This window comes from Ictalurus furcatus, chromosome 12, assembly GCF_023375685.1.
Source record: "Ictalurus furcatus strain D&B chromosome 12, Billie_1.0, whole genome shotgun sequence".
NCBI lineage: Eukaryota > Metazoa > Chordata > Actinopteri > Siluriformes > Ictaluridae > Ictalurus > Ictalurus furcatus.
In genome coordinates, this window is record NC_071266.1 from 13,311,077 (window position 1) to 13,327,644 (window position 16,568).

At 40.5% G+C, this 16,568-nt stretch overlaps 1 protein-coding gene and 1 non-coding gene across 2 annotated transcripts; both read left to right on the top strand.

Annotated features, from left to right (window-relative positions):
• Window positions 1-8,054: 8,054 nt before the first annotated feature.
• On the top strand, window positions 8,055-14,692 carry cavin2b (caveolae associated protein 2b). Its single transcript, XM_053638357.1, has 2 exons — window positions 8,055-8,920; window positions 13,277-14,692. Exons 1-2 carry the CDS (start codon window positions 8,441-8,443, stop codon window positions 14,114-14,116), a joined length of 1,320 nt encoding a protein of 439 aa, XP_053494332.1. The 5' UTR covers window positions 8,055-8,440; the 3' UTR covers window positions 14,117-14,692.
• Window positions 14,693-15,842: 1,150 nt separating this feature from the next.
• On the top strand, window positions 15,843-15,924 carry trnas-cga (transfer RNA serine (anticodon CGA)). The gene has a single exon. It is a non-coding gene; the product is annotated as a tRNA-Ser (tRNA).
• The last annotated feature ends 644 nt before the right edge of the window (window positions 15,925-16,568 follow it).

Below are 16,568 nucleotides of genomic sequence, written 5' to 3' on the forward strand. Positions count from 1 at the left end.
TTGACTCTAAGCAATCAATCGCCCGATCGAGTTCTATGGGATCAGATGGTGATCCAAATCTAATTGATGTGTCTCGGAGGTTATTGATGAAGCTCGGTGCAGTAGCTGACGTGAAAGTACGTTTTACGCGGTAGCGAGGCGAGGTGCAAATATTATGATCAATACGTATTTTGAACGAGATAAGATAATGGTCTGAGACAACTTCAGACTGAGGAAATATTACTGTACAATATTTTCTATATTTAATCCGTATGTTAGTATCAGGTCAAGAGTGTGACCACCATTATGAGTAGGTCCTATTACATTCTGATTGACCCCCACTGAATCTAAAATGGACACAACCGCTGTTCTCAGAGGATCTTCCGGGTTATCAAAATGAATATCAAAATCACCAACAATTAATGCTTTATCTAGAGAAACAACCAGGTTTGAGATAAAATCATCAAATTCACTAAGGAATTCCGTATATAGCCCTGGGGGTCTGTAAATAATAATTAGAGGAATTGAATGATTTTTTTGTGGTTACATATGTTACACTGGTATAAAGAACAGCAAAAGAGTTGAATTTATGACTAGGTTTTGTGTGACACCTAGGTTTTGACTATGGATGAGTGCAGACCAATATGTGAGTAATTTGAACCATTACACCCCTTGTACATATATAAATATATATAAATATTTTGCACATCCTTTTTCCTTTTTCCTTCCAGATGCAATAGTTGCGCAACAGCACACGAACAGCACTTTAAGTGTGTCAGACAGCAAAAATACTGTTACGCTTATTTCATTCAACTCTTTTTTTTTATTATTATTATTATTACATCAGACATGTCCTGCACTTTATTCTCATTCATGCATGTTTTTTATCACTCTAACATATCAACAACTTTAAGTATTCCTGCACGTCATGGATATATTTACATACCAATATAAACGATATAGCAAAATCTTCATTGGTAGAGACTTTATATTGTCACCATGGTATATATTGTCATACCACCCAACCTAAAATAGCTTGTGTGTAAATCTCAATCAGTGGCCAGTGACCACTAGGGGTCTCAGCAAACTTCAAATCGGGACCACTGGGTGCACCATCTGTGGAAAGTGCAGGCCAAATCTTGGGTGAGGATCTCTCCTCCACCTTCCACCACCAAACCTCTTCCCACATGTAGACAAGCTAATGAATTGTTTAGCAGACTGTTGTTATATATGCATGGTTAATTTTATTAGGGCTGCAACTAGGGATTATTTTAATAATCTAATGATATCTGAGATTAATTGGATAAACAGCAACATTTTATTTTCTGTATATATTGCAAAAGCTAGTTATTCCACATCATTCCCAGTGTTCAAATTGAAGGCTTTGAGAACAAATTGTTTAAAATGTAGGATGTACAATTCACCATGAAAAAAGGTTTTAAATACATTCTAAATAATAAAATATTAAACAACTTTTTGTCCAGAGATGTAAAGCAGAAACCAGTTTAACCCAATTAATTATAAAAGAAATAATGAAGCTGGTATTTTAACAACTGAATATTTTGAAACCGTATTTTAGGAATATTTTAGAACTGTATTTTAGGAAGGTGAATTTTGAATGTTGTTTTCAATCAAAATATACAAACCCAATGAATTGCAGAGGAAACTAATTCAAGCATTGTTATTGCTGTGGGTCCCCCCCCCCCCCCCAAATTGCATCAAATTGCTGGGCAGAAAAATTCAAGTATTGTTACTGTGATATGTTTTTATTCAGTTTATGTAATTCAACATGCCATTTTGCCTTGAGGACATTTGGCACTATTATACTTCCATAGAGATGGTTCGTCCTAAAATGCACAGCTCACCATCATCCCCACACCTGTGTCCCATCTGGCAATCCATAACCAGCTGTCCAAGGTGCATACCTTGTCCATTACAAATGTTATATATTTTTGTTGTAATAGAGCTCATTATAACCTTTGAGACTGGTATTGTGTAGAGGCTGTTTTATTGTGAAAAAAAGTCACAATGATCCCCCCTCAAGGTCTTGTGAAACATTTGACCTTATTTGTGACTATATTCACCATTATGCTTTCAGTGGTTACTACATTAAAGTGTCCTTCATTTTTTACTATTTAAAGGTTGTTTTAAAGTTTATTACAGTCTCAGTGAATTTTCTTTTCCTTCACTAGAAGATAAAAGCCCTGTTTCACAGACAGGGTTTACATTAAGCCAGGATTAAGCCTTCAATCAATGAAGACATTTAAGTAGCTTTTATAAACGTGCCTTAGAAAAAAATATTACTGGTGTGCATCTTGAGACAAAACAATGGCAATGACATATTTTAAGGTATGTCAGTGCAAGTTGCTTTCTGTTAAAACAGCTCAAAACGTGCATTTTAGTCTGGGACTAGGCTTAAGCCTTGTCTGAAACCAGGGGAAAGTGTCGTAATCAATCCTGGGATTTGTCCAATGATATTATGAGCTGGTCAACATCATAGCTGTGCTGTATTTTGGATATAGCCATTGAACAATTTGTTTTATAAATGAAAAAGTTAGTTTCATTAATGCTGTGAGGCAATATGAGTCAAATGAACATTTATATAGTGTGTTTTCTCCAAAGGCTTCTTCCTCATAAAGTTAAACATCTACAAGGTGTCACGTTACAAAGATGGGTGCGGAAGCAATCGCAGATTTTCAACATTTTATTATATAAACCAACAAAACACAAAAGATACTACGACAAATGCAAAACACTTTGGCAAGGACTAAACAAAAACTAACAGGACCAAAACACAATAACATGGACAACGGTAGTCTAAGACAAACGTAAGACATGGAAGCAGTGCAAACAATGGCTATATATAAGTGTGCTGGTGAACAGAAACGTGATTCAGGTGCAGGTGGTCATGTGACATATTGTAGTACAGTGCAGTGGCTGATGGGAACTGAAGTCCAGCGTTACCTCCTTGATATATGACAGAACCCCCCCCCCCCACCCCCAAGAGCACTTCTCCCGGAGCACCCAAAAATGCACTCCCTCCATCTGGTGGTCCTGGCCCCTTGGGCAATATGTCCCCAGCAGAACTAGTAGACTGAGCGGCATCCTCAGTGGAGCAAGAAAGCAATGCAACGTTCTCAGTGTAATAGGTAAGCAGAGTGACGTCCTCAGCAGAACAGGTTAGCAGAGCAACATCCTCAGCGCGGCTGGAGCTCAGAGCGACGTCCTCAGCAGGGCTGGAGCTCAGAGTGACGTCTGCGTGGCAGGACAGCGGGACAACTTCCTCCGCAGGACAGGAGAGGGGAGCGATGTTCTCCGCGAGGCCCGAGGAAAGCTCCAAGATTTCCCAAGGCTATAGAGGGGAGCGAGGTTCTCCGCAAGGCCAGGGAGGGGAGCGAGGTTCTCTGCGAGGCCAAAGGGAGGAACGATGCTCTCCGCGGAGCATGAGGGGGGAACAATGCCCTCCGTGGAGCAGGAAGGGGGAGTGACATACGGCACACAGCAAAGAAGAGGAACGACGTCTTCAGCGGAACGTGGAGGCAGAGCGACGTCCTCAGTGAAGCAGGATGGCAGAGTGATGACCTCAGCCGAGCAGGAAGGCAGAGCGACAACCTCAGCCGAGCAGGAAGGCGGAGTGAGGTCCTCAGCCGAGCAGGAAGGCAGAGCAACTTCCTCAGTCAATCAGGAAGGCAGAGCGATGTCCTCAGCAGAGCAGGAAGGCAGAGCGACGTCCTCAGCTGAAGAGAAAGGCTGAGTGGCGTTCTCAGTCGAACAGGAAGGCAGAGCGACAGCCTCCACCGGGCAGAAAAGTCTTCCTCAGCTGAACCGGCAAGCACAGCGGCGTTGTGCGTGGGGTTAGCGAACAGAGGGGAGCACTTGGGTATGTCAAGACACAGAGCAACGTCTTCAGCCAACCCAGGTGACTGAGCGACATCCTCAGCTGAACCGAAAAGCTGAGCGGCATCCTCAGACAAGCAAGGCGGTTGACTTTCGTTCTCCACTGACTAGTTCCATTGAAGGGGAGGGAGGGTGGGAGATGGTACTAGCCCAGACCGCAGACTCCCACTTGTACCCGTATTCCTCCTCCTGTTAGCGTGACTTGGCGTAGTCCTCCACGAACACAGGTGGTAGGGTGAAGCCCATGTACTTCATGGCGACCTGCTGCTTACATGGCTCAGATTGGTACTCCTCCTCCTGTTGTCGTGGCGTGGCATAGTTCTCCATGAACGTAGGTGGTAGAGTGAAGCCCAGGTACTTCATCGCGACCTGCTGCTTCCGTTGTAGGTCTTACGTTCTGTTACGTTTCAAAGATGGGTGCAGAAACAATTACAGATTTTCAACGTTTTATTATATAAACCAACAAAACACAAAAGATACTACGACATATGCAAAACACTGTGGCAAGGACTAAAAAAAAAAAACTAACAGGACCAAAACACGATAACTTGGACAAAGGTAATCTAATCTTACGTAAGACAGGGAAGCAGTGTAAACAATGGCTATATATAAGTGTGCTCCTTAACAGAGATGTGATTCAGGTGCAGGTGGTCATGTGACATATTGTAGTACAGTGCAGTGGCTGATGGGAATTGAAGTCCAGAGTTACCTCCTTGATGTATGACACAAGGGGTTTCTTTGCCATTGTCACCTTTGGCTTGCTCATTAGTGTTTGTAAGCATCATTATTTAAAAAAAAAAATGTTATGAAAATGGCTAGGTGTTTATTACACTATTTTAAAGCAATGGATCACCCGTTATATAGACCATAGTATAAATTGAATTGTTACTCCAATCACCAAGCTTGTAATGTTACAAACTTGAAATTCTAAGCAGCAGTCAAGCATGGTAGGCTAAAGAAGGGTCTAATTTATTATGCTCTCTGCAAAATATGACAGACAAGAAATGTGAACCCCACCTATAACTATAATAAGCAGGCAGAATTGCAGTTAGCATGAAAACTCAAATGTGCAGCTGGGCTGGCAATTTTTTTGTATGCATGTATATATATAATTTCTTTTTTCTATTACAGAGGGATCAAGCAAACAGATTTAAAGGCTGATGTGAATGATGGGTTACAGGAAAGTGTTCGTGTGTTTGTTTATTATTATTATTTTAAGTTATACATTCTGATTTGTAAACAAGATTATGAAGTCGCCTTTTGGTAATTATTTTAGAGCATTATTAAAAAGTCTATGTACACAATGCTTATCCCGAGTGCCTTTTTGATGTATTCTATTATCCTGCACAAATCAAAAATTCAATTTAAGTGTAGGTGCCCCTTCGTAAATATTAATATAGCAAGACCAAATGGATAAGTGAAAATAATCGATAAAAAATCTCTAAATAAAGGCATAATGGTAATGCTTTTGTTTTTACACATAAGGTATGCACGTACTTGGAATAAATTGCAACAGAATATGGTTTTTATTCAGTGCTTGCCAAATAGTTAAATGCCAATCAAATGTGAACAAATGAGCCATGAATATATATGCATTTTATAGAATGTCATTTTTAAGTGAATTTTTTAATTACATTAAAAACTCGAGTTCTCTGCTGATCTGCTTGCTTGCTGCGAGCCACTGGTGATGCATGGCAGCACCAACAAACCTGATGGGATATCGAATGTTGAAGATTCGTTTGGACGTCGTTTTGAGGTAAGAAAGACGGCTCATTTAAAAACTAACAACGTTCCATCTATTAAAAAAAAAAAAAAGGGAACGCGATGTTTATCAGATACTCTGCTCTTTCAGAGACGTCTCCATCACCTATGTGTGCTATCTGGATTATTGTTGCATTACTTTTCACACGTTAATTACATGGTTGACTGTGCCTCCCCCCCCCCCTTTCATATTTGCTATGCGTGTTTGTGTGTGTGTGTGTGTTAAATAAATAAAGTATATTTTAAGCCGGTGCCTCATTCTAGACAACACTTCTTCTCTCCTCTTTTTCCTCTTTTGTCCTTCACACTGCTGCACTGTTGTGCTTTCTGCTGTCCTTACCTCTTTCTTATTGTCAGTTCGTTTACATTAAAATGTTAACGATTCCCTTTGCCTCTGACTTGCTCAACCTCACATTGATTTGCACGTTATTTACATGAAGTGCTTCCTTTGCATATTTATCGGGAAGTTCATCACCCACCAACCCAGCACCAAACTGCAACTACAGCAACTAGCTCACTTTAAGCTACATCTAAACTCGTGTTGTCACTTTTATTTACTAATTTTAATTAAATGAAATGTATTTATTATAATAAACATATTTATTATTACTGATAAACTCGATAAAAACGTAGATATTTTAGGTTCATGAAGTTCTTACATTTATAACACAACACACCTGTCCATCTAATTAGTGTAAATTAGTGATAATGTGTAGTTGTTGTGTAATGTGTAGTTGCAGTGTAATGTGCTACTGTTGTGTAGTTGTAGTGTAATGTGTAGTTTTGGTGTAATGTGTAGTTGTAGTGTAATGTGTACTTTTAGTGTAATGTTGAGTAGTTGTGTAATGTGTAGTTGCAGTTTAATGTGTAGTTACTGTGTAATGTGTAGTTGTAGTGTAATGTGTAGATGTTGTGTAATGTGTAGTTGCAGTGCAATGTGTAGTTGCAGTGCAATGTGTAGGTGTTGTGTAATGTCTAGATGCTGTGTAATGTGTAGTAGTTGCTGTGTAATGTGTAGTAGGTGTAGTGTGATGTATAGTTGTGTAATGTGTAGTAGGTGTAGTGTAATGTCTAGATGCTGTGTAATGTGTAGCAGGTGTAGTGTAATGTGTAGTAGGTGTAGTGTAATATATAGTTGTGTAACGTGTAGTAGGTGTAGTGTAATGTATAGTTGTGTAATGTGTAGTAGGTGTAGTGTAATGTGTAGTAGGTGTAGCATAATGTATAGTTATGTAATGTGTAGTAGGTGTTGTGTAATGTATAGTTGTGTAATGTGTAGTAGTTGCTGTGTAATATGTAGTAGGTGTAGTGTAATGTATAGTTGTGTAATGTGTAGTAGGTGTAGTGTAATGTGTAGTGTAATGTGTAGTAGGTGTAGCATAATGTATAGTTATGTAATGTGTAGTAGGTGTTGTGTAATGTATAGTTGTGTAATGTGTAGTAGTTGCTGTGTAATATGTAGTAGGTGTAGTGCAATGTATAGTTGTGTAATGTGTAGTAGGTGTAGTGTAATGTGTAGTAGGTGTAGTGTAATGTGTAGTAGGTGTAGCATAATGTATAGTTGTGTAATGTGTAGTAGTTGCTGTGTAATGTGTAGTAGTTGTTGTGTAATGTGTAGTAGTGTAGTGTAATGTGTAGTTGTTGTATAATGGGTAGTTGCAGTGTAATGTGTAGTTGCAGTTTAATGTGTAGTTGCAGTTTAATGTCTAGATGTTGTGTAACGTGAATGTGTAGCTGCTGTGTAATGTGTAGTTGCTGTAAGATGTAAAGCGACTGAAATGTTTTGTGTTTTTGTCTCAGAGATAGAGCACAGCGGAGTGTGTAAATGAACTCACACCAAGGGCAGAAACTATTTGAGCTGTGTGTGTGTTTGTGTGTGTGTGTGTGTGTGTGTGTGTGTGTGTGTGTGTGTGTGAATTTCTGCTCCCAGAAAAAAAGCGGAAAGACGAACATTATGTTGTTACAGAAAACAATAGAACACACAGAGGAAACTAATCAATGTAGATAGCGCACACACACACACACACACACACAGACACACCAAGTGGTACAGAGCTCTGCTGGGACTCAAACACACCTTCAGTTTGTTGTCTGGCAAACATGAGCTCATTGTTTAGCTTCACACACACACTCACACACTCTCTCTCTCACACACACACACACACACACACACACACACACACACACACACACACACACACACACACACACACACACACACACACACACACACACACACACATTTTCCTGCTGCTCCTTTAACTGGCAGAAGACCAAAAGCAGAGAGTTTGCACTGGCAGTGAGTGCTGCTTATATCCCACTAAACACACACACACACACACACACACACACACACACACACACACACACACACACAGTGACTTTCTCAATACTGTGTGAAGCTGCCATGGCAACTGAACTCCACCTCTTTAGGGTGGGGACCGATATTTAAGCTGCAGGACAAAAAACCTCAAAACTTCTGCGTGTCTGAAGATAGAAATATACAGAAAGAGGGAATGAAAGCATGATAGCTAGATAGACAGATTGAGAGAGAGAGAGAGAGAGAGAGAGAAAGAAAGAAAAAGATCGAGAAACAAAAACAGAGAAACAGGAATAAAGAGAGAGACAGAAACAGTGAGAGAGACAGAGGGGTGGAGCAACTGATTCTGGCAGCAGAAAACTTTTCCCAACAAGCTCAGGCGGCTCCAAGACACACACACACACACACACACACACACACACACACACACACAGAGCAGACAGTGTGTAAGGCGTAGTGCACGAGTGCAGACAAAAAGGGAACATGGGTGAAGACGAGGTGCAGTTGGAGAAGAGCAACATGGAGATGGAACACGAAAGTCAGGAGCTGCTGGTGCCGTCTGACCCCCAGCCATCTCACAGCGACCCGTCCCACAGCGACCCGTCTCAACCTCTGCAGCTGGACGAGACCCATGAGGTGAACGCCATTACGGTGCTGACGCTGCTGGACCAGCTGGTGAAAATGTTGGACTCGGTGCAGGAGAAGCAGCAGCATATGGAGGAGTGGCAGCGTGTGATGGAGGGATCGGTCCGTAACATCCAGAACGACATGAACAAACTGGTGAAGAGCAACAGCATGACGACGAACAGCGTGAGCAAACTCCTGGAGAAGAACCTCAAGATCAGCGCTGTCATGAAGGATGTGAGGGAGAAGATGGAGAGACAGACAGTTCAAGTGAAGAAGTTGGAGGACAACCACAACTACCTGCTGCACAGAGACAACTTCAGAGTGCTCATCTTCCAGGTCTGTGTGTGTGTGTGTGTGTGTGTGTGTGTGTGTGTGTGTGTGTGGGTGTGTGATTCAGTTGTTTCTGGTAATCTGGGAACATCTGTTTAAGGGGTTAAAATTGAAGAATTAGTTGTGATTAGATTTGCTGTTAGGATTTCAGGATTAAGATTAGAGTTTGGGATATAGGATTATTTGGATTATGGAAAGGAGATTGGTATTAGAGTGTAGGGTTTAGTGATTAGGGTGTAATCGGGATTAGTTTAGGGATTTTTTTTTTTTTACAATGGATAACAGATTAAGTCAAATGAATTCAGGAGTCATTCTTTTATGGATTATGGTTTAATCCAACATGTTTTTTGTAGTGTGATTTTCTGCCTGATTTTGCTGCTTAAGACAAAAAAAAACCTCATATCGTAAAATAATTCTTTGCGTGTGAGTTGAGATCCTTGGTGTTCGAATGTAAACTGCGATGCTCACAATTTCCAATTTAGTGCCACTGTGATGGACGACAAAATCAGTGTGAGAAAGCAGTGATTAAAGTCTCAGAGTGAGAGCGCTGCTATTGTGTTTGTTAAAAATCCACCAATAGGACAACGGCAAACTCACGGCACAGCTACAGATACGGTAGTGACGATGCAGAAACATAAACAAAACATGCTAATGGACAGAAAATAATCTCCTCTAAGCTCTCTGTGAAGAATGTGTGTATATTTTCTGCACCAGGTAATTTCCGGATCACGTTGATTGATGACGTGAGCCGAACGTAGTGATGTCTTTAACCTCAGGTCCATTGTTAGAGGATCTTCATCGTATAATCTGACACAGAGACACACGCTATCACACAGTCTGTTATAGAATATTCAGCCCTGAGGTTATTGTACCAGATCTCCTACAGGAATCACCTTAAAACATCTCTGAAATCATACAGATTAGTTAGAGGTGTGGGTTTAGTGGTTAGGGATTAGTGCATCCACTTTCTCCTGCTTTAACACTCCTGCGTAACAATCCATGAGGTGTGATTAGGGTTTGCAAAACACTGTGTGTGTGTGTGTGTGTGTGTGTGTGTGTGTGTGTGTTAGACTCTACTTTAGTCAATGGTTAGGTTTAAGTTAACACACACACACACACACACACACACACACACACACACACACACTGAAAAATTAGGCAGGGTGTGTCTCAGGGTCTCTACTCTGAAACCTAAGTAAAAGTGTGTGTGTGTGTGTGTGTGTGTGTGTGTGTGTGTTTCTCTTAACTCCCACCGAGTAGGGTAAAGGGTGGAGCATTTGGACAGAGCACTGCATTCCTAAAGTACACACACACACACACAAACAAACTCTTACATTTTCCTCTGAAACATGAATGTCTCTTTCCTTCATTAAAATTTTCCATGTATTTTTTCTGTGTGTGTGACAGTGAAAACTCTGTGTGTGTGTGAATACAGATGAGAATCAGGGTGTTATGTTAATTGCTCATGTATTGTGTGACATTCCTGAGAGACTAAGGCACACACACACACACAGTTGAAGTTTAGAGCAGAAAATGTGTGTTTTATAGCATAGTCTCGTCAATGCCTAAAAAGGCTATCTAGAGAGAGAGAGAGACTGTGTGTGTGTTAAAGTGCAGTGTGTGTGTGTGTGTGTGTGTGTGTGTGTGTGTGTGTACAGTGTAGAGGACATGTGTAGTAATTCTGAATGATTCAGACAGGATTAGTGAGGTGTATATATCACAGAGATGGGCGTGTCCTCACCATGTACACTACACACACCACATTTTAATATACACTGAGCTCTCACTTTAGGGGGTGTGAGAACCGATGATATTAAGTGTTTGGGGCGAAGTCAAAGGTTCTTCAAAACCACAAGTTTTGCTCTCATTATACACACACATTAGATAAAAGTTTGTTTCTCATTCTGGTTGAAACACACAACCGTTCTACAGGTTCTGAAGGTTCTACAGGTTCTGTTTATCAGAACCACCTCAGTGGAGAAATACTTAAAGGTTTAAAGGGTTATTTGGCAGCAAACCCTGAAGCTCCAATCCATAACACTCTACATTCCAGAGCACCATGTGAAAAGTACTAGACGCGCACACACACACACAGAGACAAGAGTCTTAGTGGGAACATATCAGCACGCTCCCTATTATGGAGTGCACTGTTATCTGTTTGTGTGTGTGCATATGTGTGTGAGTTGTTTGTGTGTGTGTGTTTGTGTGGGAATGTCTGTGTGTGTGTGTGTGTGTGTGTGTGTGTGTGTGTGTACTGCTACACTTAACAAATCACATGCTAATAATTTTATGCAAGTTTTTCAAACCAAAACACACACACACACACACACACACACACCTAATTCTGACTGGAATGCTTCAAACTTATTGCTAAGAGCAACAACTCCAACCCCTTCATGAATTCCTCACACGACACACTCCAGTATCCGTGTGTGTGTGTGTGTGTGTGTGTGTGTGTGTGTTATAGTTAATGGTTCTGTAGTGTGTTATGTTCATCACATTTCAAAATAAAACAATTCTATTTGCACCAATCAGGTGAGATGATCCTTTTACATATTCCTAAAAGGAATAAGAGGTGGGGATTAGAGAGAAGGGGTGGGGTCAAGAGTGTGTGGGTGTGTGGGCAGAGTTACACAGAAGAGAGGCCTGATTAGAACCCTAATTTTTAGGGGTCAGGGCAGTAATGTAGGGTGTGTGTGTGTGTGTGTGTGTGTTTAATATATTAAAGGATTAAAACAAGGTCCCCGCAGTGTGACATGGTTTACACTCTCAGTCCCGCTCCGTCTCACATTCATTCTGAGTGAAGTTTCCACTTCCTGAGTTCTCACACTTCCTGTTATTCAGGTCGGTCATGTAGGCTTTCCTACAAGAGCTCTCCTGACTGAGGAGATTAGAACGAAGCCACGGGCAAGACACACACACACACACACACACACACACACACACACACACACACACACACACACACACACACACACACACACACACACACACACACACACACACACACACACACACATACACACACATACACACTCTTGTGTGATCTCATTCTGATTTCTGATTGGAATGCTTTATGGTATCACTAACAGCAACAACTCCAACTCCTTCATGGATTCCTCACATACACTCCGATAACCATGTAGTGTGTGTGGTACTGTGGTCCAGCTGCCTCCATCAACCCCCCCCCCCCCCTTCAGTGGAAACTCTGAGTTCTGCTAGGTTTGGCTTCCTTCACCCTGTCTTCCTCGATGTCTCTCTCTCTCTCTCTCTGTCTGTCTCTCTTTCTCACTATTTATTTATTTAAGTAGGTATTTAAAATAGCTAAAATATTCATTTGATGTGAAAATGGTGGACACATCATGAATGGTTAAAATAAAAGACTTTCAAAGTCTTTCTCTCTCTCTCTCTCTCTCTCTCTCTCTCTCTCAGTCCCAGAAATCTTATCCTTTGGCAGATGCTTCTCTCCACAGTTGCTTTAATGTATAAACAGCTGAAGACAGAATGATTAAAAGTTTAGAGATTAGCTCTGTAGTGTTCGAGTGCCTCAGTGACTCGGTCTTTGACTAAAACAATGCATTTCAAAATAACGTAAGTTCACAAACAATAAAAATCAGTTTTAAGATTTTGTGAAAGGAATGAAGGCACATGAACGGTAAATTAGCAGGTAACGATTTTCGGGTGTTGGTTTGTCGTTTGTGGGTGTGGCCCATCCAGCTAATTTTTTTAGTTGCAGTGAGAAACAATAGTAGCTGTATATCAGTCCGTACAGGATTTCGTGACGTTTTTTTATGATTGTTGTGATGCGACTTGCAGAGTTTTTTGTGCTTTTTTTTTTTGCAGAAAACTACTTGAATTAGCTAAATTGCAATTGCAGGAAATTGTTTTGCATGCTCTTTCACAGTGAAGTTTGTTGGTAAATGGTTTTATCTGTATTCATGTTCGACACGTGAATTGAAAAGGGCTTTGGCTGAAAGCGCGTGGTGATGACGTCACATGATGAGTCTCGGCCCAAATCTGCAGTAATTTTAAAAATTGTAAACTCCTCTGACTGTTGCAGAGTTTGCTTGATTTTGTGTTAATTTCTGCTACAGACACTCACCAGAGACACCAAGGATTTCTGCTACTTCCTTCCAAGCTTCATGTCGCTTTGTCACTTGCTGCTGTGAGCCGAGGATGTTTTATCTACTGCATTTCACAGTAGATAAATTCTTTCTCTCGTCAATTCACACTGTTATTAAATTCCTGGTCTCCTTTGGTATTCACCCAGGGAGTTATATGAGATGGTGTTTGTGTGTGTGTGTGTGTGTGTGTTCATATTTGTTGTAAAACATGACGAGTGTGTGTGTTTGTTTTTTGCAGGACAAGAATGAGATCCCCTCCAGTGTGTTCATGAAGGATTCGATTCATGATGCTGAAAACAAATCCCTCTCTCCTGATGCTAACCGCACACAGGAAGAAGCGGAGCTTCACACCGTCCAGCTTTCCTCAGACGAGGATCTTGCTGAAGAGGAGGATGAGGATGAGATTTTGGAAGTGATGGAGCCTCTAAAGAAATCTCGCGCTGAGAAGATGAAACGCTCCAGTCTGAAGAAGGTGGACAGTCTGAAGAAGGCCTTCTCCCGTGAGAACTTTGAGAAGAAGATGAACAAGATAGTCTCAGTGGAGAAACGTGAGAAGATAAAGAATAGTCTGAGTCAGAAGAACAAGGACGGTTCGTTTAAAATCTTCCACACAAGGAAGAATCGAGAAGGAGGTGAGAAACATGCTGAGCACGAGACCTTCAGTGAGATCCACACTGACCTCGCTCCAGCTCAGGAGGAGGATGTGGAGCCCGAGGAACTGGCCAAGGAGAAGATGGGAGGGGCTGAGAAACAGGAAGTGGAGAAGGAGGAGGTGGAAGTGGAAGTGGAAGTGGAGAAAGAGGAAGTGGAAATGGAGAAAGAAGAAGTGGAAGTGGAGAAGGAGGAAGTGGAAATGGAGAAGGAGGAAGTGTCACTGGATGATGGTGACGAGAACGAGCTGTCAATCACAGAGGGGCTCAGGGCTGAGTATGCACTCTCAGCCACTCTGCCACAGGAAACCTCCCACATATACCACAATGCACTGCACAGAGAGGAAGAGGAGGAGGAGGAGCAGAGAGAGAGAGAGGAAGGTGATGAAGGTGAAGAAGAGAGCACTGCTGTAGAGAAAAGGTCTTAAAGCTGGTTCATTCTGCTCCTACTGCTGACCTTGGTGATGATAAATAGGAAATGATTATGTTTTGATGAAAAGCGAGCATCTCCAGAGTGAGCTGAGAGCTCAATAAGTCTACATTTTTATTGGAATTAATATAAAGAGGAAAAACCATGTAAGTGTAAACAGTGTTTATCAGAAACGCCTCTGCTGATGTCTCTAAAATCCAAAATTTTAATATTTCGAGTGTATAATGTAAACTTTTATTTAAAAGTTTACTAAAACACTGTCTATACACCACATACTGTCTTTAGGTGTGAATTGAACGTCTTTAAAAAAGTACACTACAATATTTGAACACTACAGTTTAACGTCTTTAATCTCTGATCTTTATTTGTGTGACTCTCTAAACTTTACTGAAATATTAGTGAAGTACTAAACCTTAATCTTTATTTTCACTCTTAAAGCTATTATAGAAATAACTGATGCTGCCAAAGAACGTGATGATGATGAATAACTCATAACCGTCTTCACTTGCCTTGTTGCCTGTGCACCTCTTTCTGTATTGTGCTACAATAAAGAAATAAAGATTCTGAACTCTCAGACTGTGTTTATGATCGTTATTTATGAACTTTGGAGCAGACAGTGTGCAGATTTCTGCTGGTTGTTGTGTTTAGAAACTTAGCAGCTACACCACATGAACATTTCACACAGAGAACCAAGCAGAACTCTAGTTTTTGGAAACTAATGCCAGCTTTACATGGTACAATATTCAGCCAAATTTTGCTCTCACAGGGAAAAATGTCACATCGTAAAAGAATGGTAGTGAGTTGAGATCAGCATCTTAGAATGTAACATAACATTTATTGCCACTGCAACCAAAGACAGTCAAATTAAAGTCTCAGAGTGAGAGCACTGCTATTGTGCTCGTCTAAAATTCACCAATAGGATGACGACAAACTCAAGACACAGCTACAGATACGGTAGTGACGATGGAGAAACGTAAACGAAACATGCTAATGGACAGAAAAATCTCCTCTAAGCTCTCTGTGAAGAATGTGTGTGTTTATTTTCTGCACCAGGTAATTTCCGGATCATGATGGATGACGTGAGCCGAACATAATGATGTCTTTAACCTCAGGTCCATCATTAGCGGATCTTCATCGTATAATGTGACACAGAGACGCACGCTATCACACAGTCTGTTATAGAATATTCAGCCCTGAGTTTATTGGGGTACACAGACTAAAACAGGGTTCAGAATTATTGAAAGAACCATTACAGAACCGTTATGTTTGTAAGCGTGTACTGTAGGTTCTCATTAATGCTGCTGTTCGTCATTTAGCGCCTCCCAGTGGTCTGTTCGCTTCACTGTAGTTTTTTCTCTTTATCTGAACAACAACATGGCGGGCACGTAAAAAAAAACCTTTTAAATACCACATTAGAAAAAAACAGGCGGTAAAATAATGTTGTTGTGTTGTTAAGGTCGGTGTTAGATAAAAGTAAAGTTCGCCAGTAAATTTAAAAGTGATTTTTTTTGTCCTTCAGATATTGAAAGCTTCGAAGCTGCGCTGTTTACTGACTCTGAATATCACTCGATTTCGCGTTAAACGCAGGTTGCATTCGTCATTTAATCACCTAATTTATGATAAATAGAATTTTTTTAATAATTTGTATTATTTGTATGTATTAATTGTATAATTTATATCTAATTTTATATATAATAAAATAATCAGAGTTTTATCGCCGCGCTGTCACGGTGGCCGAGAGGTTAAGGCGTTGGACTCGAAATCCAATGGGGTTTCCCCGCACAGGTTCGAATCCTGTTCGTGACGATCCACTTTTAACTTCCACTAAAGAGTCAGATATAAAATTTAAACACCTCATTTAATAGTTTAGTGCAAATGATTCTGGGTTCAAACAGAAGGAATATATCCTATTCCACATTTGTATGTACAGATATACAGTAAAGTGTATTTTAAAATGCTCCTAATGTGCTGTGTGTAAAATGTTTCTACACACATCAGTCAGCAGAAATTTGCACACTGTCAGCTCCAAAGTTCAGGAATAACTATCATAAATACAGTCTGCAAGAATTTTTATAACTTTATTGTACAGGGTGTCCCAAAAGTCTCCATGTAGAGAGAGAAATTAACACTTTTTAGCAAAATGTCTTCCAAAATTGATCTTGCTTATATACATTCTATATTATAGAGGACTATCATCACGTCAGTTGTTCCTTCGTCAGTGGATGTTGGTGGACATCCACTTCTATATATGTGTATATGTGTGTGTATATTTATATAACTTTTCAGATAGCCTTTAAAAATCTTTGACAAAAGAAGAACGTATTGAAGTCATTCTCATAGCTGCATCGGGAAGCTGTCGCAATATAAGAGGTTTGAGACATAGCAATATAATATTTCTAATATTAATTTGTAAAATGAATGAAACAAAATAGGAGACTGGGATTTTCTCT

Bases quoted from the DNA above. Each gene is read 5' to 3' on its own strand.
- cavin2b (XM_053638357.1), top strand. From the start codon at position 8,441: ATGGGTGAAGACGAGGTGCAGTTGGAGAAGAGCAACATGGAGATGGAA. The intron at 8,921-13,276 runs GTCTGTGTGTGT...TGTTTTTTGCAG, and splicing joins TCAGAGTGCTCATCTTCCAG to GACAAGAATGAGATCCCCTC.